We start from the raw sequence: 24,235 nt of genomic DNA, 5'->3' as shown, positions 1-24,235 counted from the left end.
ATGCTGCTTTTCTTACTTTGGTGCATTCTTTATTCTTGCCTGAAATTGGCCTGTTAGATGGAAATGTAAATTAGCAAATAATTATGGTAATGACATAACCTAATATATAGACATTTTCTCCTCTCCTCTCCTTTTCTTTTAAATCTTTGGTGTAATTACATATAATTGAGGACATTGAGGATGATCCTAACGAAGTGAAATAAAACCTATTCTGGATAAACCATATCGTATATGTTGGGGACTAAATGGTAGAAGTCTAATGAATTTGCCCTATGCTAGAAACAGAATTGTAATAGTTCAGTGCATTCCAGAGAAAAAAGAAAAATAATATTAAGTTAATTTGATAAAATCCACTTATGGGTAAGAAAAGATAAAAATATGAATGGAATTTGGGTACATTTCCATACTAGTGGAAATGAATCCTAGACCTAAAATGACTCCGTAAATAATGTATTATCTCTTGACAGAGAGAGTTGAGGGGGTGGAGAGAAGATGCAGAAGAAATTATTCAACAGTAGAGAACATTTTAGAGGAACAAATACTACAGTGAGTTCAAAATATCCTGAGTTTTTTTTTTTTTTTCATTCTGATAAATTACTATTTATATTTCTTGGAGAGATACGGTACATTTGACCACTTCATTTCTACACGTGATACAAAATAATAAGAGCAACCAGCCTGTTAAGAACTTCAAGCCAGATGGTGTATATGTGTGTCATGCTGAGTTGATGGTTTGGAAATGCCAGCTCTGCAGAGTGGGAGCCAAATAATGCTTCAAGGTAATCCTACTTAAGATTCACTTGTGCATCTCCGTAGGACTTTCCCATTCTTATGTTAATGAATTTTAAGTTGCAGTGGACAGCATGATACAGATAGGCAGTAGAGTACAATGTCTCTAAAGCGATTGGTTGCCTGTCAGCTCAAATCAAATTCTCTTAAAGCAGCAGAGATCTAAAGTGTTAGCTTAACAATATTGGCTGACTGCTTAAATGAGGAACATAAACAAAAGTCTGTCCATGCTTCTCCCTAGAGAATGGTGGACTGTTCTATAATATTTAGGGATTATCTTTTGAAAATTAGCCACTGTGAGTTAAAATACAAAACAAAACAACAAACAAAAAACTAACAAAACCCAACAATTTTCTCTCAGTCTCCTGATAGTTGGAAAGGAGTAGAAAATCATTTTGTGGTACTTCTTTTCCCTGATCTCCACACACTCATTGGGGAAGTCTTCCATGGCAGTTCAGGTGAAGTGGGAGGCAGCACTGTGGTTACAAGGCAGGGAGACCCAGTGGAGAGGTCTACAGAGAGGGACAGGGAGAGCTACCAGATAATAGTTAGGGGGCTGCTGTGTCAGATGACACCACGGGATAAGAAGGTGCTTCAACTGTAGAAGGGCGTAAGACTTCACAATACAGTCAATCTTCCAAGTTTGGCAAATTCAGACTTATTACATTTATATTTGTGGATTTACTTCCATTTTTCTCTTCTCGAATGTGAGATTCTGTTCCTCCCTTTCCTTTCTTCTCCCCCTTGCATTTTAAGGTTTCTCCTCTCCTTTTCTTTTAAATCTTCATAAAGGCACTTATTTCCCAAGAATCAGTGAATTATTTATCATTAAATTATTATTAGACATTTACTGAGTAATTCAGTCCCATATTAAATTAATTTTTGCTTTATAAGATCATTATACTTTCTTAAGGAATTGTCCTTTTATCATTATGAAATGTTTTTCTCTATTTTTGGTACCATCCTTTATCTCGAAACCTACTTTTTTATATGTTAATATAGCATTCCAGCATTCTTAAAATTGATGTTTACATTCATTTACTTTTAACAAATCCATACCTATTGACTTTAAGTGCTTCTTTTTTTTTTTAGATTTTATTTATTTATTCGACAGAGATCACAAGTAGGCAGAGAGGCAGGCGGGGCAGGGTGGGGGGGAAGCAGGCTCCCTGCTGAGCAGAGAGCCTGAAGTGGGGCTTGATTCCAGGACCCTGGGATCATGACCAGGGCCGAAGGCAGAGGCTCAACCAACTGAGCCACCCAGGTGCCCCTAAAGTGCTTTTTGTTTGTCTTTTAAATGCAGTCTGTCAATCTCTGATATTGGTTGGGAGAGTTTAAACCATTTGTATTTAATGTAATTATAGGCATTATTGGGTTAAAGTCTGAGATCTTACTGTGTTTTTTTTTTCTGTCTCATCTAGCTGTTCTTCCTTTTTCCCAATTTCTGCCTTCTTTTAGATTACCCTAATGTACTGTTTGTATTCCATTTTATATTCCGTATTAACTTATTAGTTGTGATAGACAGAATTTCTAAATTGGCTGCCAAAGATGTCCTAGTCTAACCTTGAGAACCTGTGAATTAATGAGCTATAACTTCTCTGATTATGTATCCTTATGTATGGCACAGCTGCCCTTAAGAAGTGGACATTACCCATGTGGGCTTGATCTTATCACATGAGCCCTTAAAGGCAGAAAGCTTTTTAAAATTGATGTCAGAAGGGAAAGTCAGAGAGATCTGAAATACAAGAAGAATCTGCTGTTCTGTTGCTGGTTTTGAGGATAGGGGGGTGGGATCAGGTACAAGGGCGGGAGAGCAGATCCAAGATGCTGAAAATGACTGGCCAACACGTAAAAAGGAAGTATGAACCTCAGTTTTATAGTAAAAAAGAACTGTGTTCTACCAACAACTAGAGTGAGCTTAGACGCTCCTTTCTTTGCCCCTCCAGATAAGAACCATGCTTGACCAATACCTTGATTTTGATGGCATAGAAGCCAGGCATCCAACAGAAATATAGAACTGTGAATGAACAAACTGTTGGTGTTTTAAGCTGCTGAATTTGTGGTAATTTGTTATGCAGCACAGACAACTAATGCATTAGCTGAAGATCTCCATTTTATTCTCTTAGTGGTTCCTCTAGGGTTTATGGAACACACTTTAACTTATTACTCTCTGCTGCCAAATAGTATTGTGCCACTTTATATAAAATTAAAAACTTAACAACCCATGCCTCCCATTTCTTCCCTTTGTGCTGCTGTAATTTTATTTCTGAATGTGTTTAAATCCTCACAATATGTTCTCATATTTTTGCATTGGTCAATTATCTTTTAAAAAATAAAATAAATTAAAAGATAAATATTTTATATTTTACCCACATATATACTATTTTTAGTAATTATCATTGCTGTGTATAGATTTGAAATTAATTGGTATCATGTTTTCCATTCCTTTGACATTTCTTGTAGTGAAACTCTAGTGACAATAAATTCTTGCAGAATTTGAAAAAGTCTTTCACCTTTGAGAAATTTTCTCCCTTATAGGGCTTTAAGATATCATTCCATAGATTTCTGGCTTGTGTTGTTTTACATGAAAAATCTGAAGTTTCTTATCTTTATATTTCTGATTGTGATATATCTATTTCCTCCAATGCTTATTTTTTTTTAAAGACTTATTAACTTATTTTAGAGAGAGAGAGAGAGAGCACATGTGTGTGCAAATGGGGGAAGGAGAGAATCCTCAAGCAGACTCCCTACTGAGTACAAAACCTGACGTAGGGCTGGCTCCAAGGACTATGAGATCATGACCTGAGCCAAAATCAAGAGTTGGACCTTCAACTGACCAAGCCACCTAGGCACCCCTCCTCCAGTGGCTTTAAAGTGTTAGTTTTTCAGCATTTGATTGTACTATGCCTTGATGTAGTTTTCTTTGTGTGTATTCCATTTGCTTCATTTCTTGGATCTGTGGGTTTATAGTTTTAATGAAGTTTTAGAATAACTTCAGCCATTATTTCTTCTAATACTTTTTCTAGATCCCTCCCTCTCCCTCCTTGCCCCTTTAGGGCTCCAGTACACATAGGTTAGTCCATTTGACATTTTCTCACAGTTCATTGAGACTCTGTTGATATTTAAAATTTTTTTCTTTCTTTTTTTTTTTCAATTTTCTTTTCTATTTATTTATTTGACAGATAGAGATCACAAGTAGGCAGAGAGGCAGGCAGAGAGACGGAGGAGGCAGGCTCTCTGTCAGGACCCTGGTATCATAGCCTAAGCCAAAGGCAGAAGCTTTAACCCATTGAGCCACCAAGGCACCCCGAAAATCGTTTTCTGTGATTCATTTTGAATAGTTTATGATGTTTTATATTCAATTTTTAAATTCTTCTTCTACAGGTGTCTAATTTGCTATTATTTCCACCAGGTGACTTCTAAGTTTCAGACAGTGTCTTTAATTTTTAAATGTTCAGTTTGGTTCTTTTATGATTCTTTTTTAATTTTTAAAGATTTTTTTTTAATTTGAGAGAGAGAGAGCATGAACAGTGGGGAGGGCAGAGGCAGAGGGAGAAGCAGACTTCTCACTGAGTAGGGAGCCCAATGTGGAGCTCAGTCCCAGGACCCTGAGATCATGACCCCCAGTTTGGTTCTTTTTAATGTCTTTTTTATTTTCATTTAACTTCTTGAACTTACTTTAATTTAGTGATTTATGTTCCTGTCTATTAATTCCAATATTTCTGTCATTTCAATATCTGTTTTTATTTCTCTGTTTTCCTCTTGGTTAAAGATTTCTTTACTTCTTGGAAAATATAGTAATTTTTGATTAGATGTTGAATATTATAATGTTGGATATTGTCAAACGTCTGGATTTTGATATATTTCTTTAAAAATTGTAGAATTTTGGGTGCCTGGGTGGCTCAGTCATTAAGTGTCTGATTCGGCTCAGGTCATGATTCCAGGGTCCTGTGATCGAGTCCCACACTGGGCTTCCTGCTAAATGGAAAGCCTGCTTCTCCCTCCACTTGTGTTCCCTCTCTCGCTATCTCTGTCAATTAAATAAATAAATAAAAATCTTTTAAAAATTGTAGAATTTTGTTTTTGCAGGTATTTAAGTTATTTGTAGATCAGCTTTTTTTAAATGATTGTTTTGAAGTATTGTTGAGGTGGATGTAAAGTAGCTTTTATTTCAAGGCTATTTTAACATCACTATTTAGGTAATAAACTTCTTAGGTCTCTACTGAATGCTTGTTGTAGTCAGTAAGGCCTCTCTGGTCAGAACTTGAATAACTCTCCATTCTGCATGAGCTCTGAAAATTATTTAACCCACAGCTTGTGGTATATGGAATAATAAAATTAATTTCAGTGATATTCACCATTGTATAATCTCCTCCCATGGGATTTTGTAAAATCTTGTGAGTATAACCAACTCTGTAATTACAATACTTTATGTGGCAAAAGGAGAATTATTCGAGGTGGGCCTGACCTCATCAGGTGAGCCATTTAATTAAAAAAGATTTCTTGGCTGATTGCAGAGGAAAAAGTTCAATATATGAAAAAGGTGATTTCTATATTTAGCACAAATGTCTAGTTGTTTATACTGGGAAAGCAACTCTGATAGCAGTTACTTGATTATGAAATTTAAAATTCACTTCATTTGGAGTTCACTAAATCCTGCTATTACTAGCCCATCTTTAAAATAGAGGAAACTTGAGTTAGAAGCATAATAGCTGAAAGAGACTAGCCAACTACATCCCCAAAGTATGAAAAACATTATGTTTACCTTTTATTTTTAAGGTATTTGGAAATATTTCATAATAATGAAGTACATAGAAAATAATACAATAAACTTCTATATACCTAAATAATCAACTTAAGAAATAAAGTATTATTGATACAGTTGAGGCCCTTGTATCTTTCTTCCAGTCTTACCCTCTTTTTTTTTTTTTTTTAAAGATCTTATTTATTCATGAGAGAGAGTGAGGACACAAGCAGGGGGAGGGGCAAAGAGAGAGAGAGAAGGAGACTCCCTGTTGAGCAGGAAGCTGGAAGCATGAGCTTGATCCCAGGTTTTGGGATCACAACCAGAGCCAAAGGCTGATGCTTAACCAACAAAGCCACCTAAGTGCCCCAAATCTTTTCCTCCTTATAGAGTTACCTGAATTCAGTGCTATTAATTCCATGGATTTCTTCATATTTTACTTTATATACATGCATCCTTAAAACTATCTTTGCATTCTTTTGAAATTTATCTTAATGCTGGCAAAATGTGGCATTTTTTTTTTGTTTTCTTTTATTGTTTAATGTTTTGTTGTGACAATGAAAAACATATGTACTTAGAATTCCATTGTATGGATATAGCATTGTTTATTTATCCAATCAAAAATTGAGACATATAGGCTGACTTTTTTGAAGCAATGAATGCAGAAATTAACTTCTGGGTGCATGTGACAAGAACACATGTATGAGAGTTCCAGTAAGGAAATACCCTCTGTAATGAAGTCACTAGATAATAAGGTATATGCATCTTTAAATCACTAGATACTGCCAAGTATTCTTCAAAGGTGTTGTCCCAAGTTGCATTCCCACTGTAGGGTTTCTAGTTGTTCTACATCTATATAACCAGTAGTATTGTGAGAATTAAATTACAGATAATTATATAGGTGAGAAATGTTATCTCACTGTCATATACATTTGCATTTCCCTGATAACTGATCAGGTAGGACACCTTTTCCTATGTTCACTGACCAAACTGGCATGGAGATTATTATTCCCCAGCTGGGCTACTCCAATTTCTCAAAGCCCTTTAGGGTTGACGTAAAGATCAAACATCTAAAGTGATAAGATATGGTATAGAAAGTTTTCCTAAGTGTAAAATTATTCCTTGAGTCATTGAAATTATGTCTGGTCATCACAACATGATTCTTGCCACCCCTTCAGTCGGGCCATGCTCAGTAATCAGACTCCGCTTCTCCCACTCTGGTGTTTCTGGTTGTAGAAAGAATAACAATAAACCTTAAGTCATTGAAGCTATAAGACAAGCTAAGGTATGAGAAGGAAGAGAACATTACTCTAGCTAAGACTGGTTAATGATGGCAGGATTTGGGGAGCTTGGAAGACCATAGTGGTTGCACTTTATGTAAAAATACTGCAGGATTTTTATTTCACTAAGGTCAGCAATGGCATCTCCATTATTCAGAATTTTCAAAATGGCTTACATAAGAATTTGAACAGAATGATTGAGAATCTGAGTGTGGAGTACTATGCTAAGGATGGAACCACGTGATTGTGAGGGTCTTTGATCCCTTTGTTCTGTGCCTCAGTGAGGAACTCATCCTCTCATCCACTGAATCACAAGTTCTTTCCACCGCCAACATGGACATTTACACAACACTTTTTGTTGTTTTCTAAAGAAGTAGTGAGTAAAGTTGTATCTCTTATAAACATACCATCAGTAAATGATTTCTGGTAAAAGAAGCCAGAAAAATTACCCTGAATTTATTCTTGGTGCTAAATGGATGCCTTTTTAAGCCCAAGGAATGTATTTTCTTCCCTTTCCATAATTTGAATTATCATTTGCTAAGCTACATGACAGTCGTTTCCTGCCTCTACTTACAGCTCTGGGTCATTAATACTTTTGCCCCCACTTAGGGAATTTCACAGATTACTGAATTTAGTGTTTCAGAGTCCTCCCTGTAATAGTCCAAGTTACACATAGCTGATATAAGTAATTTAATTAGTAATTGATTGGGAATGTAAAACTGAAAGCTTTTTGGGGAATAAGGTGTGGTTTATCTTTGTTTATATTACTTTGGGAAGATTTTATTTCACAAAAACAGAAAACCTGAGAAAGAGGTCCTATCATTTAGGTTTGACAACAGAAAATCGCTCTGTATAAGTTTTGATTATTGCATTCATTTGATTGTGACTCAAGGACTAAAAGCTTTGGCAAGAACATTTCTAAATTTAGATTAAAGCATAGGAAGAGTTCTTCACATTCAGAAAAAAGTGTCTTGTTTCTTATTCAGGCTACCCTGATTCTTTTCTTTGTCTTTCTTCAATATTTGTTAAACCCCACTAGTCAATATAACTAGATCATAGATATGATATTTTCAAAATATGGACATGTCATTATGATATTTGATACTGTTTTCTGTTGGGCCTATTTAGATATATATGTGCATGCTTACTTCGTATGTGTCCTGAGGTGAGCAAAAATGGAAGCAGTGTTCTTAGGATGAATTCTCTCACCCATGAGAGCAATTTGTAAATATCTCCCTTTTTCTTTTTTTTCTTTTCTTTTTTTTTTTTTTTGGTAGGGCTAGTCTTTTAAGTATGCTTCTGGTCTTCCTTTATCATATGTCTGTCATAAAGTTGTTGCTTGCTTGTCCTACAGCTGGGGCCTCCTTAGATCTTCCTGACTAACACCAGCTGTTGTCTCCCTCCAGGTCATCCAGGCTGTCTTTTTTGGCATTTGCGTGCTGACTGATCTTTCCAGTCTCCTGACTAGAGGAAGTGGGAACCAAGAACAAGAAAGGCAGCTCAAGAAGCTCATCTCTCTCCGGGACTGGATGTTAGCCGTCCTGGCCTTTCCTGTTGGGGTTGTGAGTATGATGTAGAATGCATCTAACCACAAAAGAAACTTGGGTCTTATTTCAGACTTCTAAGAGAAAAAGAAGGGCTGGTTATAGAGCAGGTTTGTGAATTAGTTTGCTAGGGTTACTGTCACAAAGCACCGCAGACTTGGGGGCTCAAACAACAGACATTTATTTTCTCACAGTTCTGGAGACTAGAAGTTCGAGATCAAAGCATCTGCAAGGCTGATTTCTTGTGAGGTTTCTGTCCTTGGCCAGTGAGTGGCCTCCTCTCTGTGTCCTCACATGATCTCCTCACATGTGTGTCCATGCCCTAATCTCCTCTTCCAATCAGGACATCAGTCATATTAGATTAGGACCCCTCACTGACTTCATTTAATCTTACCTGCTTCTCGAAAAGCCCTAGATCCAAATACAGTCACATTCCCAGATACTGGAGATTTAGGACTTCAACATATGAATTTTAGAGAGACACAGTTCAACCCATAGCAGTGTCTTGAGCAGCCCGAACTTAAAATGTATGGTCCTTGGGTCTATGACCATTCTAGTATTTTTTAAACTTGAGAGAGGAAGTCAGCTCAAACTGCTTTGCCCTCCCGACTGTGCCATTGGCTAATATCGCTTAAGTAAATGCTGCTTTATGTTTGGGTCTGTTCTGGCTTCATTGATTTTCATTATTTTCTGTTAGAGTCCCTCCATTGTTTGACTTCCTTCACAAGTCCGTTAATCATCCATTATCTGCCCATAAACCATGTTTCTTTAAAGGGTCAGAGTCCAATGAGATTCTATAAATATTAACCTATGGATCACCAGGAAAAGAGGGAGAGAACTCCTCTAAATCTCAAATTGTGAAAACAAGGAAGCGCATGTTACCTAATTCAAATTCAGATCTTTCCTTGCCAGCCATTGTATAGAAAAAAACAGACCCCGGTGATCTGGTCTAGAATGTGTATCAAGCCCAAGGTCCATGTTAGGCGGAATCAGAAAGTTGTTTTTTTTTAAATCCTTCCAGATCTATAACTGGCAGAAGATGCTTGTTCTAAGACCAATTAGTGAGTACCCAGATTATCACTGAATTGCTTTTCCTGTGTACTGAATTGTATTTTCTTGGATGAAGTAGTCCTTAACTCTTGAAAGCAACACAAGGAGATTCTTGTAATCTGATCACACTCCTCTGCTCATTCCTTCATCTTTTTCCTTTGAAAAAATAAATGGGTGCTCATATTGAAACCATCTAGCAAATCTCTCAAATTCTGTTGCTTAATCTGACAGTTAGATGCTTTCCATACTATTTAGTATTTCCTTCTTTGGACTTGACATATAAAATTCAAATACTTTCTATCAGAATAATCATCGAAGAGAAAACTTCCATGGGCATAAGGTATAAAAGGCTTATACTCTGTGCATGAAAGAATTATCTAGAAAATCCAAGCCTGCGTGTCTTTCGTTTCTTTTTACTGGCTTATTCCCTTGGAATTTCTGTAGGCATGTCATTGGAAGCCTTCCTTGGCTAGAAGGAATACAGTAGCACAATACAAAAGTAAATAGGAATACAGTATTAACACATTTTCTCTTAGCTCTGCCTCTCCCTCTGTTATGCCATATCAAACTTTGTCTCTAGGGCTTAAACTGTGCCTCTTAGCACTCTCAACAAAGGCAGATTGCCTGTGCCCTTTAGACATTTTTGACATCACTTTGTCCAGAAACTTTGCATCTGCTTGAGACTCGAGATACCCATCAGCTTTCAGTGTCCTTTCTGAATTTGGTCCATGTGCGCCTCATGGTTTGTAAAAAGGATGGGGGACTTTTTGTTTGCTTGATCATGTTTGATACTTTACTCTATTTCACTATTTTTTGTTCTTTTCTCTGTGTTTTGAAAAAGGGACGAGAAGTAATTATACCTTTAATTTCACCCCTCCTTTTTAACCCAGAAGTCACATCACATTTCATTCCAGGGGTATGCCCCTTCCCACTCTGATGAGCTTTGCAGAAGAATTTAAAGAATAATGAATCAATCGGATGAACAACTTCACTTATTTCTTTAACTCTTATTTTTGGCTTATCCACTGATATTTTAGAGTCAATATTTACATTTTTCGTAATCTTCCCTGTTATCATGAGTCATTTCCCTTTTACAGACACTTGCCTTTTCTTTTTCTTGAACTTTTTTTTAATTTAAAATTCAGTTAGTTAACAAATATTACATCACTTGTTTCATTATATCAACAAGTATTACATCTCCACTTCATATAGACTTCAATAACTCACCTTGCATATAATGCCCAGTGCTCATCACATCACGTGCCCACCCCAGCGTCCATCACCCAGTTACCCCATCCTCCACCTGCCTCCCCTCCAGCAACCTTCAATTTGTTTCCTATAGTTAAGCCGCTCTCATGGTTTGTCTCCTTCTCTGATTACTTCCCGTTCAATTTTCCCTCCCTTCCCCTATGACTCTCTGTGCTGCTTCTTATATTCCACATATGAGCGAATAATCTCATGAATCAATCTCTGATTGACTTATTTCACTCAGAGTGATCTCCTCCAGTTCCAACCACATCAATGTCGATGGTAAGCTGTCATCCTTTTTGATGGCTGAGTAATATGTATATATGAACCACATCTTTATCCATTCATCTGTGGCAGACATCTGGGCTCTTTTCCACAGTGTGGCTATTATGGACATTGCTGCTCTAAACACTGGGGTGCACGTACCCCTTCGGATCACTACATTTGTATCTTTGGGGTAAATACCCAGTAGTGGGATTGCTGGGTTGCACTTTTTGAGGTCCCTCTGCTACATTGCTCTCTCTCTCTCTCTGTCTCTCTCTCTGTCTCCCCTTGGTATTAGGGAGAATTCTGGCCTATATTCTCCAGAAATTTTCCTATGTTTTCCACTGTTTCTTACTGTCATTTGAGTTTTTGCATCTATTTCCCCAGTTTCTCAAGCTAATACACAGAAATTCATTCTGAGGCAAAAAACTGATAAATAGCTTCTTTCCAGCCAGTCCCCATTCATTTTATAGCAAAGTCATATTTACAAAGGACACAAATGTGTCTCTTTATAAGCATTTTAACATGGTTTTTTCATTAAAACATAATTTTATGATTTTTTGGCCTCCTTTCCCCAAGTTAACGTCCTAGCTTTCCTTTCTGGTGTGCTCTCGTCTTTGCTGTGACTTCGGAGGTGCTCTTCTGCCCCTCTTGTGTCTCTGCCAGACCCTTAGTTACTCACTAGTGTCTGGAATTTCAGTGTGGTTTTACCACTGAAGTTTTTCTTCCTAGTTAAAATGGCAAAACCCTTTCTGGAGCAGAACCACTTGAAATCACGTGAAGAGGGGTCATCCTTACCGTTCCTGTGGCTCCTGGCCTGGGACGTTTCTTCTGAAGGATGGCAGGAGCATGCATGCCTGCAACCTGATTTGATGGAAATGCCCCTATCCCATAGGCATCTATAGCGTAAGAATGCTTATCATGTGTGCAAGTGATTAATTATGACATTTATAATTAAACACCTTTTCCTATGTTGGTTGAGATAGTCAAAATCCGAAAGAGCACAACACTCGAGCACTTGCCCAGTGCCCGAGAGTCTTGAACATGGCTGGAGCTTCCTAAAGACCAAGGTGCACAGCCCCCGCTGAGAACCTGCCTGTGGTCCCCAGAGGCCGCCAGGCTCTGACTGCCGGTGATTGCCAGCCTCGCAGGGTACCTCCCCTTCACCCCACTTTCTCCTGGCTTCCTCTGCTTCTCACCTTTTGTTGGTCAGCTGGAAGTTTGCAGGGAAAGTCATGTTATTTTTGTTTCCTGATGCAGGGCAGAGAGACAAGGGGCATAATAAGGAGCAGAGTGGCACCTCCACTCAAATTTTCCTAAAGAGACCTCTGAACCCCAAGCTTTGCCTGGTGCTCCCATTATCTCTCTCTCTCTCATCTTAGCTGCAACTATGGCAACAAGAAAGACATGGGTAGGTTATCTAGGATTTGTATTGTCTCCATTAATGCTTCCTCCGATAACGAGGTTAATTGAGAGTTGACAGTAATTGCTTTATGTGGGCATGAAGCACTAAATATGATTTTTGTGACCCATAGACCTAAAGTGTCTACTTCATGGACTCTATCTCTAGGATATATAAAAATAATGAAGCATTCCAATCAAAGATAATTGGCGCAAAGTTTTGTTTGAGCGTAACCTTGAAGAAATCAGCGGGGTTGCTTGAGTGAACATAGCATGTATCATCCTGATTTGTGTAGATGCCCAGAAATGCAAAGCTGGCCTTGATTTAGTAACACTAATGGCCGGAAACCACCACCACTCCCAAAGCCTTGCAACGCATTTTGCAGGGATAACCCATGGGAGGCTCTTTGTACCATGTGCAGTTTATTTCTGAACCCTGTCACCCTTTTAAAGAAGCATTACAAATAACTCTATGACATTATGTGGTCTGGAAGGACTGAAGTTTGTTAGGAGCAATCAAACCAAGAATGTCTTTTGTCTCCTGTGAGTTTGTTGACTTTTGTGTTAGCAGATACCCTTCTAGCTAAGAGAATCAGCTAAGACTTGCAACGAAGCAAGCAAACAAACAAAAAGGTAAAGAAAAAGAGGAAGAGTGGCAAAAAACAACAACAACAACAACAAAAAAAAAACTGATGGGTATGAAAGTGCTTCTTTCAGATATTCTAAATGTGTTTCCAACTACTCTCCAAAGCAGCCCCTTTAATGACCTAGAGCTCTCATACTTTCTCCATTCATTCAAGTGTATGTATCCATTCATTTGCAGCTTCTCAGCTTGCAGGAGACATGTCATCGGATCTCCCCACCTCCCCCATACATCTTTGTCCCTGGTGTCGCTTGGGTTGCTCGAGACCGAAAGCTGGGCTGTTGCTTAACTAATGTTGCTGATGGCTGAGGATGAGGATGTCGATGTCCCTCTCTGTGGAGAGGAGGAGAGGATCCGAGAAGGACCTGGAGATTTTAGGACCTGATAGATGTTCTAACCAGGGGTGGGCATCCAGGGTATCCCGAGCAAACCAGGATGCGCCAAGATAGGGTTTTCTGGAATTTGGGCTTTTTATCTGAGTTTAGTTTGAAAGCTATTCATTCAGTAACTGTCTCCGGTGTTATAAGTGTGTTTTTGTGAAGATGTGGTAAAGATTTGATATGTATCAACCTAGTCTAGGTACCTCGAAAATTTGTTTTTGCTTGTGCTAGAGGCTGTATGATACCTATTTCTTAAGATATATGGAAAATGTAATTTGAAATCTCAAATGCAAACTTAAAGAAAAAGTATCTAGCAAGTATTTTCAAAAAGTGATTCGTAAGGCTTCATTTATTGACATACCTGCTAACTCTAAGCTGTTATTCACAAAAATGTTGTGAAGTGTACGAATTTAGATCATATCCGTACAATCTAAAAAAAATTATTTTCCTTTCTAATTTTTAAGTAAGAGATTGGCTTAAATGGAAAGCAAACATTAATTTATATTAATTACTAATATAAATATTTGTTAATGTAACACATAAAGGAAGGGAATTTTATTCTGTTTGAGAGTATATGAAGCAAATGCCTTTCCTTCTGTTTTGATACTAAGGGAAAACTTTTAGAAAAGCACATTATTTACTTTATCCTACAAACTCTGGATTTAACATAAAAATGCACTTCATATCCACTGATCCTCTCTTTATTAAATTTTCACACAGGTACCTGAAACCAAACTCTTTTCTGTTTTTTTTTTTTAAACCTTCATTGATGTTTTAAGTTTCTTCAAATGCCCTTTTCCTTTCTCTTCACCTTTGAAGCTAAAAATGTAATATGTGTTAGGTCATATTTTATGGTAAAACCCAGTTCATTTTGGGTTAAACCAATCGTATGCTTTCTTCCTGCACCGAAGTGAGTGTGAGTTGGATTGCCTATGAGGGAGGGTTCACAGATGGGTATTCCTTCAAGATCAGTAAATGAAATGAACTTTTTCCTCCCCTACCAGGAGAAATACTTGGGAGACTGTAATTACCTAACGTAGGTGAGTGGTCTTACATCATTTTTTGGATAGCCTTTTCCAAAGACCAAGGACATAATGTGATTAGACAGAAGTACCTGATAGGGAACCAGGTTGCTTCTCGACAATCTTACATATATTTGTCTCCTAGATGGAAACCAAAGATTTTCTGCCTACGTGATCTATGTAATTTGTACAGCTTCATGGAGCAGGCAGCTTGCTTGATGCTTGCAAAATAAATTTCTTCAACACAAAAAATAATCACAGTTTAATAACATTTTCTATAGGTGCTCACTTTTAATCACACTCCAGTGGAAAGCACACATTTATATCCAGAACATTCAAAGGACAGAAACTCTAGTCAAGTCAATAATTATTTGTATATACAAGGAGATTACTAGGTAAGTAGTACTGAGTGCTAGAAGCCAAGATACCAGTGACTAAGAATTGATCTTGTCCTTCAAGAGTCTCAATGTCTAGAGAAAGTGACTTTTTATAAGCTCTATGAACAACGACAGTGAAGAGGCATGGTGTAGATAACAGTGCAGGGGTCTAAGGTGAAGAATTATCCTAGAAGAGGAAGGGATTGATTTTAGTGAGTGGGAGGTCTTGGAAGACTTCCCAGAAATGATGATGTTGGAGCTCTGTTTTGACAAATGACCACAAACTTATTGAATGTTTAAGTTAATGATGCTTTCAGCTGCAAGTAACAGAACCCCCATAGGTATCCACCTGGTTCACTGTTTTAATTCATTCAAGTCTCTCTTCAAATGATCACCTCGCAGAAAAGCTTCCATGAATAATCAATATAAATTAGCTATCCATTATTCTCAATCTCCTTAACTTGCATTATGTAATCCATAATGATTACCACTACCTGGCACGTTCTATGTTTATTCTTTTATTTCTGTAACAGATGTCTCCTCTGACTTTGCACCCTGTGAGGCCAGAGAGGTTGCATGTTTGATCTACTGCTGTAACCCAAGCCTCAGGAGCAAGACCTAAATAATTCAGTATTTATTGAGTGAATATCCATTCAACTGTGGCTTAAGCAATAAAGATATTTAATATCTCACAAAGCAAGAAGCCTGTAAGCAGGTAGTTTCAGAATGGTATTGCTTGGTGTTATCATTTGAGACTTAGGCATTTTGTATTATCCACTTTCTTTTCTCCCAAGTGTTGGCTTTTTGCCTTGCACTTGCACCTACAGCCTCAAGAGGGTTGATAAAAGTCCCAAACATCACCTCCACTGCAACCATGTTCAGGGCAGGAAGAGGAAGAAGTTCTTTAGGGGGCTCTCCCCATGTGTTTGTCTCTTCATCAGGATCATGAATATTTCCTCTAAGCCCTGTCAACAGACTTCTCCATAGGTTTCATTTGTTAGAAGAGTCACATGGCTAGAACCAGCTGCAAGGGAGGCTGGGAAAGCAAGTGGGAGAAGGAAATGAGCTTACTGTAAGGGCTTCAATGAATTATGATTTATCCTTAGGGATTGGGCACATTGCTGCCCAAATAAAATCAGGAGTTTTAAGAACTATGATAAGTAACAAATATTGAGAATAACTATTAAATGTAAACTGAGTAAAAACAAATGGGATTTTAAGTAATTTTTTGTTTATCTGTTGTTTTACAAAAAAGAGAGTAAAACTAATGAGACTTATCATGGACATTTCCTATCTGAGCCAAGGAAGGCATATTTTTTTCCATTTATTTTCTGCCAGCACCATTTTTTTTTTTTGGTACATTTTAATTCGTGTTCTTATAAACAGCTATCAAAAATCTGGTATTTGAAGTTCTTCTCAAAGAAAGTCCCATATGTTATACAAGTGACTAAATGGTTTCTGTTCAGCTTCTGAAACTCCTGAGGAAATTTGTGAGAGCTGGCCCTGCCACAGACCAGCAACTCAGACAGGTGGACAACCAGGTTGGAGGAGTAGAGTCTTTCTTGACTAGCCCCCTAGACGTAGTAGAGACCAGTCATGCACTGAGTGTCATTTCACAGAATTCCCACTCTCTCTGGGCCAAAGAGCCACAAAAGTGTCTCAAGAAATGTAGACATCTTTTTTCCATATTTATACCCATAAGTATGATATATATTTGAAATACGTGATTGAGAAATGGTAGACTTGACCTTCAGTAACATTAATAATGTGACGCATATTATAAAATAGACACACGATTCTTGTTCTCAAAAATAAGACCACACCCCCCTCCCAATCCCAGTCAGGATCTTTGTATGCCCTTGTTTGGGAAACCAAGAACAAGATGCAATATTAACTGTTGATTAAAAAGGAAAAGAAAAAAGGAACACAGTATTTTTCTTCTTCCTTCTCTGCTTATCTTTCTTCCTCCTTCTCAATCTCTCTCTCTCCTGCTTTCACCTTTTGCCCTCATCACTCTACCCCAACCTTATCTCCTTCTCTGTAGAAGAAGAAACAGTGATTTGCTGTGTGGGTGCCCTGAAATCACTATAGTCCCTATGGGCGTCTTCAGGTGACTCTTACCTGTTTTAGCTGGATCAGAATGTGCTGTATCACCTCAGCTGATAGTACAAGGAATATTTCCCCCCAAGGAAGGAGCCAGTGGACTTTCCACGTACGCAAAGTTTATTCACTTTTAGTGGTGCCTGTGGGATGACCGTGCTAATGATTTGCTTATCTTACTGCGAATAGCAGGTTCTACATAGGACTTTCCTTCATCATGTCTTCCTTTAGCTCTCTTAGAAATGGAAGTTGAGGCATAATTCTAACTTTGGGGGACATGTCAGGGGACAGGTGGGAAGGTGAGAAGATGAGGAACTGGGGGACAATGAGGGGAGAGCATGCGTGGAGCCACAGCTCACAGGGAGCCCTGGAGTCCCACTCATGGTCTCCTAAACTCCTCTGAAGGGTACCTGCCAAGAGGTTTCCCTCTCCAGAACGCCCATTTATCCCGTAGGTTACATCTGTGCTCCATCTGCACAAAGGAGCAAACACACTGGGTGTTGGGCTGTGCTGCTAAGGTTTGGTGGATGGGGAGAAAATGAAGGGAGCGTGTCTCAGAAGGAACCAGAAGGAGCCCTTCTGTCCCAGTTTGCTTGTGGGTGCTCTACCATGTTGTTCATTGTTCGCCAAGGGGAGACTGGGGAAGAATGGGAAACAAGAAAATTCTGAGCATAAGTGGAGGTGTGCCCACGTTGGACAGTGTGAACGGAGATAAGTTTTCCCTCCCCTTTTGGATTCCCTCATGACTTAACCTTAAGGAGGGACCCTCCCCTTTCCTCACCTTAAAACTCCACTACAAAATTAGAATGACGACTTTCCTACAAGCACAAATAATGAAGCAGGAAGAAGCCTCAGCCCTCCCGTGCCCAGAAAATAATACAAGCACGCATATACCCAGGGGATGCTGTCAAAATTAGCCTTGAGTCAACAAAGAGAAACAGCCCCTAGAGTGACATTTTTGTCTGAATATTCAGAAGTGCTACCTGTTCCTCCCTCCTGCTGCAATTGCCTTAGAATTTTCAGGAAGACATCACACACCCAGAGGCATTTGCAGTCGCCTTTCTTTTTTGTTTCCAGCCGGTGGAAGAGCGGTTCCATTTGCACGTTCTGAGACTTCTCACCCTCTCCCTTCCCACAGAGGCAAAACTCACAAACAACTCAAGGGGCTGAAAAAAAATCTAAAAATGAGCACTAACTTCTGCTCCCTGCTACTGGGGGATAGATACGGTGCTAAGGGCTTTACTTTAACTGCGTATTCAACCCTCATAGCCTCAAACGGTAGGAATTTCCGTCATTCTCACTTCACAGAAGATGCTTCTATGGTACAGTTGTACAGATGGGGTTCCCACTTTACAGGGTGCAAGTCTGCGGCCCCTGGTGCAGCCAGGACCTCACCCAGACCCAGACCACTGGGGAGCTTGCTGTTAGCAGGTACTCTGCTTCTTGACAAACCAGACCTAACTTTGCTTTTCATCATTCGCCTGATGGGTATTTTTAGCTACATACAGAAGTTCTGAGCTGACCACAGTTTCTAATTTAGGAGAATACATCAGAGTAAGAAAGGGAGTTATGCAGAATCTGGATTAAAAGCCGCTGTTTATCCGTTTCCCTGAGGCTATTTAACAAAAGCTGTTCATTTGTGCTTATTACTGTTTCCATTTGATGCATTATTTCACACTATGGGGCCAATGGTTTTATACAGTTTTAGAGGCCAGTTTGCAAAGTATAAGTTTTGGCAAAAACAAAACAAAACAAACAAACAAAAAATCATCCTGTTTTGTCTTCTTGTTTCAACCATTGAGTATAGATTTAAGCTCACCCATTTACCCAATGTGCTTGTTTTTAATATCTGAAAATCAGGTTTTATCAATAGAATTAGCATCATTATTAAAAATGGTTACTAATTGTATCCAGTATCATCTGCAGCTCACCTCTGGGGTTTCAAGAAGGCACAGTTCGTGGCTACAGGATTGCAAAAGAATATTTTCGGCAAGAAATGATCCAGTACATTCCTTATGGGTATCCTAACAAATGAACTGTGCCTACCCCAGAAAAAATTTTACTAGGAATTCCTGAAAGCAATTTTGTTCTGCTTTATCAGGAGAAGCTTTTCAGTTAAATCTGCTTTTCTTTTTAAATTTATAATTTATACCTCCACCTATTTTCACCAAGGATTTGAGGTGGTCTAAATCAGATCAGTTCATCAAATTGAACTACTCTCCTGGGCCTCAGCCTCGTTCAGCCCCGGCTGCCTGTAAATAATCTTGTCTATTTGGATGAGTGTCTTCTCTGCTATGTTGCAGGATACACAGAAGAACTTTCTTGTGCATTTTATCTTGCAATGCCAGGCAAACCAGGAAAATGGGAACACATCTCCAATAGACCTTCTGGCAAGTTTACTGAATGCTATGTGCCAGTCACTGTGTTAAACACCCTCACACAATTTCACTTACTCTCAAAAGGGATCTTATAAAAACAAGAAGCAGTAGGCAAGACGAAGCTCACTCATCCTCAAGGCTGTGAGCCCAGCACCGGGACCTGCACCCTGAGAGAGGGTAGACAAGCTGTTGCCACAATAGGCGGCAGCAGTCAATTCTTGTCCTGTCTGGTCCTTCCTGGAGAATAATGCCTGCCATATTGAACCTGGTCAGTCATGCTTGATGCCTGCTTGATGCTTTAAGGGCCTCAAGTAAAAAGAGTAGGAAGGAAGGAGAAAGAGAAAGCGAATTCTCAGGCAAAAGAATCATCCACAGGAAGGAGATTTTCTCTCCAATCTTGGCACATTCCTGAACTGCTGATCTTCAAAGTAATTAGTTTAGTCTAACCCTGGCTTTTAATTGACAAGAGGTATTCTTCAACCAAAAAAAAAAAAAAAAATCCATAATTGATCAGCAATTCTAGAGGAGCCTAAGCAGATGGCAAAGAATTCAAGTAGCTCAAATACCAGAACACAACTCCTGAAATGCTGTTGGGCAGACAGAATGCTGATGCTTGGGCTGCATAGATGCTTCTCTGGGCCAGTTTGGTTCCAGAGATGACCATTTGTTTGTTACGTCTTCCACCTTTGTTTATACAGCAGAGATCATCACAGAACAATTTAAAGGGCAAAAACAAAGTCCACCCAAATTTCCGTAATGAGCATTTATTTCTTTCATAGTAAGTAAATCTCACGTATATTCTCATTTGCAAATGTATTGTCATTTGCAGATGTTTATGCTCTAAGTTTAAAGGGTAATTATTCCTAGAAGAAGAAATAAGATTGATATGCAGTTGATACGATGTTCAAAAACAAACACACCAACCTTTCCAAAAGTTCTTTCCCCACTGCAAACTATGCACAGAAAGTTCTATGTATTTTCCTAGTTTGTTTATGCCTATAACCTAAACTAAGGAAAACTTTAGTGCTTTTTCTCTCCTGTCTCCACAGCAATTCAGAGAGAGCTATGTGACCATTTGTGGGTATCCCAGTGTGCTGGGACAGTATTTAAATGTCACTGTAGTCCAGGACCAAAGACCCAGACACTCAATTTTATCAATCTTTTCTAAGGGGATCCTTCTCTCAGCCAATGAACTAATGCAAACTAAATGATAACAGACTAAAGTTTAACTCAGAAGGATAATTGAATAATTTGTAATGATTAAAAAAAAAAAAAAGCTGTCAGGTAGACTAGAATCTGCATAAACTCTCTCTAGAACAGAACAATTTGAAGAAGACAGAGAGTATCCAGGTGGTCAGATTACTAGTCTGATGCATCCTTTTGCTCCATAGGGACTGACTTACCAAGTAGATCAGAAGCAACCTTGGGGGGCCAGAGGCACTCTTTTCTATGCAAAGCAGGAGACCCATTCTTGCCCTGTTCTATCCATAAGCCTGTCCTTGGTAATGATACTTTTCCCTGTTAACAGATCCTTCTTGGGAAGCCCGTAATTCATTTAATCAGGCTTCAAAGTCCACTGTTATAATAGTGTTCTGGTCAGGCCATTATGATATTATACCCAAGACACTGAATATAGGCAGTCATTGATCCATAGCTACCTAACAGGATGCTTCTACAAAAGGATGTTCTAATTACTTAATTAACTTTTATTAGATTAGATTAAATTAGATCTTTCTTAACTTTATTCTCAGGTGGTAACTTTAAATTCAAGTTGTAGTTAGCTGTGCTTGTAGATATTCATTTTAATGCAATCCTATCTAATAATAGACTACAGTCCCCTTTTATTAAAAAGAGAAAGGGAAAGAAAGACAGAGAGCATGAATTTGATTATTTAGTGATTTTATGTGACAAAAGGTCTAAATCATTTTTTGAAAAAGAAATTTCTATCAATACTATTTGATTGGCAGTGGTTCTCCAACATAATAAAAATAGTCTTGTGTGAGGTTTAGGGATATGTTTAATTATTTTATTTGTTGTCACTCGACAGAGAGTGAAAGAAGCCCTGCTCAATTTGTGTTCAAATGGAATTGAATTTAAAATGGATCATTTTTAAACTTTGAACTCATAAAAGGAGGGTTAGTTATTAGAATGCAAAAATGACCTACGTTATGGGGCGATCTCACCTGTGTGAGGCATTAGGAGACCAGATGTAGTTAAAAGAACGTGAGCCTTGGAGGAAGATGTAGGTTTTAATTCTGGATCCACCATTTCCTAATACAAATTTCATAGGCTCCCTCAATCCTGGTTTTCTAATGTGATGGGTGGGCTCAACGAAACCTAACTCACTTGGGTTATTGTGAAGGACAACGAAAGTCACAGAGTAGCTAGAACAGTATCCAGCAGGATGACAAGTAAAGAGTGTCAGTTTTCTTCCATTTGCCTCAAAAGTGGTCTCACATCACAGAGAATGTCCTGAGAGACGAGAGCATCTTTCAGCAAAGTATTCACACTGCTCCATTGCAGACACTCATTCAAAAGGTTAGAGTGTCTAAGTTCTTGAAATTCCAAGGGTATGTATGATCATACCATCCAAAATCCCAGAAGTTCTTATGGTTCAGGAAGGCAGTAGAAGGTGGAAGGAAAGGTTCAAATACTGGTAGAAGGCTTCAAGGGAAAATAATATACCACTGGTGGGATTTATGTCCTAAGTTAGAAATGGGTCTGCTCTGCTACAACTTCCTCACTCACCATTTCCAACTTAGTTCACCTAGAAATCTGAGGGGTGGTGGATACATCTTCTATTTTCCAGTGCAAATAAGCAACTGATTGATTGAATTAGTAGGTTGAAAATTGCACAAAAGAGGAAAAAATTCTGATTTCTTGAAAGGTCTGACCTGTATTTAGCATTTTCATCAGAGAAATCTATCTACATTAATATTTATGAATATTAGGCCTTTTTCAAAGTTTTTGGCAGTTCTGGGCAATACTGCTTTGAACATTTTTTTTTTTTTTATTTGACAGATAGAGATCACAAGTAGGCAGAGAGGCAGGCAGAGAGAGAGAGAGGAGGAAGCAGGCTCCCTGCTGAGCAGAGAGCCCGATGTGGGACTCGATCCCATGACCCTGAGATCATGAACTGAGCCGTAGGCAGCGGCTTAACCCACTGAGCCACCCAGGCACCCTGCTTTGAACATTCTTATACATTCCTTCTCCTGCTCCACGTGTATAAAAGATTCTCCAGGACAAAACCTTCCTAAACAGTAAGCTGCAATGAAATACAAGTGCGCCAAGGCATGTCCATCACCTCTGCCCCTGTAATCTGAGCGTGGTCTGGGGTGCCATAGTTATGACCCCGTTTTATCAGATTTTTTTTCCTGTACCTACAGATTTATTTCCTGTACCTACAGCATACAAGCACCTGTATGCTTGTTTTCAATTTCATTAATCATTTGGCTGTTCTTTGCTGTCGTCTGAAGATGTACACCTCACTCAATTTTTACACCTCTCTTTCTACTGTAAGTTGTAGGAGGCTGCAAAATTCCCTCATTTAACACTTTAACTACATCCCACAAAAATTGTTATCTACCATTTTTATTGCTCTTTATTTCTAAATATTTTCCAGAGACCATTATGATTTTGTGTTTGATCTCTAGTTTTTAAAGCATGTTTTTAGATTGCCAAACATACAGGGATTTTTATGTTTCTAGTATTGATTTCAAACCCAAATGCCCTTTGGCCAGAGGCTATGATCAGTAAGATACCAATATTCTGAAATTTTCGTAATTGCTTTTTAGTTTAAATTGTGGCAGATTTTTATATTCTTAACTCGAGCATTAAAAGAACACACATTTGAGATCACTGCATCTTCCTGAAAGCTCATATTGGGCCACAAACCCACATAATTGCTATCTTAAGGTTCTGATGGCTATCTTATGGTTCTGAATTTTCAGGGTAGTTTTTCTTTCTCTGTCTTCTCAGTACAGAGCTCAGGTTCCAACAGCCATGGTTTCCTTAGTGTCCACTTCTCTGTCAGGTTAAGGAATACCCTTTCTTGGAAAGTGTAACTTTCTGGGGTACTAGCTTTAGGTGGAGGCCTCAGTGGGACTGCCCACCCAGGGCAGCATTTATCTTGTATCTCTTGAATTCCACAGAGCCTCCAAAGATAAGTTTAGGGTCCCTGTGGTTTGACAGATACTTCCGGAGGAAAGCTGGCCTCTGGTGCTGGCTGATCTCCTGGATTCTCCCCACTTTACTTTGATACCAACAGTTTCACTTTTTGTCACATTGCAGTTTCTTTCAAAAGATGCTTCATGTTTCCTGGATATGTTATGAAACAACAAAATCAAGGTTATATAGTATGACATGTCTATTTAAGAAGGGGAGGCACACAGATATGAACATTTGGCATTTATATGAGTGAATGCATACCTTTCTTCTTGTTTTTACCAAAAGAAGCACTGGAGGAATGAAAGAGAAACTGATACATGATTACCTAAATATTTAATGAAACTTTTTATCTTTCCTTTCATTTTTTTTTATGGTAGTTTTCATTGGGAGAGTAGGTTTGGAACATTTATTCCATCATATAGCTGGATATATAAGTAAGTTCTGATTCCCTTTTTACCACATCTTACCTAGAGAATGGGTTTATCTAGGGCTCCTACTGAATCTTCTTTGTATCAGTGTCTCCATAACAGAAGTTATCTTCCCTTGAAGTCCCTTTTCAAGAACTGTTTGTGCCAGATGATCAGGGTTAACCTATACCATCGTGGAATTAAAGAACATTAACTGTTCCCGTTGTGTTTATTAGCTCTAGCCGTATTACTGGGCACTTTTCTGGAGTACTTGATCATCCTTTTTATTCAGTCTGGTCAGCTGGCTGTAATCTTTATAGTTTTCCAATGAGTGGCAACTACTCCTGATTCACACTTATTATATCAGTCAGACCTTCATATTTCTTTTCCCCCCATTTCTTTCTGGAGCTTGATGGATAACCAGGAAGGGGAACAGACAGG

The 24,235-nt window shown here is 38.5% G+C and overlaps 1 protein-coding gene across 8 annotated transcripts in view; it reads left to right on the top strand.

Moving 5' to 3' along the window:
* The window catches only part of AIG1 (androgen induced 1), a 272,338-nt gene that overhangs the window by 55,971 nt on the left and 192,132 nt on the right, over positions 1–24,235 (top strand). For all 8 annotated transcript variants that reach the window (XM_059177378.1, XM_059177380.1, XM_059177375.1 and 5 more), the window contains exon 2: positions 8,220–8,375. In XM_059177378.1, coding sequence (XP_059033361.1) covers positions 8,220–8,375 — 156 coding nt within the window. The remainder of the gene's footprint in view (positions 1–8,219; positions 8,376–24,235) is intronic.

The sequence above is a fragment of the Mustela lutreola genome, chromosome 6 (assembly GCF_030435805.1).
Source record: "Mustela lutreola isolate mMusLut2 chromosome 6, mMusLut2.pri, whole genome shotgun sequence".
Classification (NCBI taxonomy): domain Eukaryota; kingdom Metazoa; phylum Chordata; class Mammalia; order Carnivora; family Mustelidae; genus Mustela; species Mustela lutreola.
Note: the sequence above shows the minus strand (reverse complement) of the source record. Positions and strands in the feature narration are given on the sequence as shown.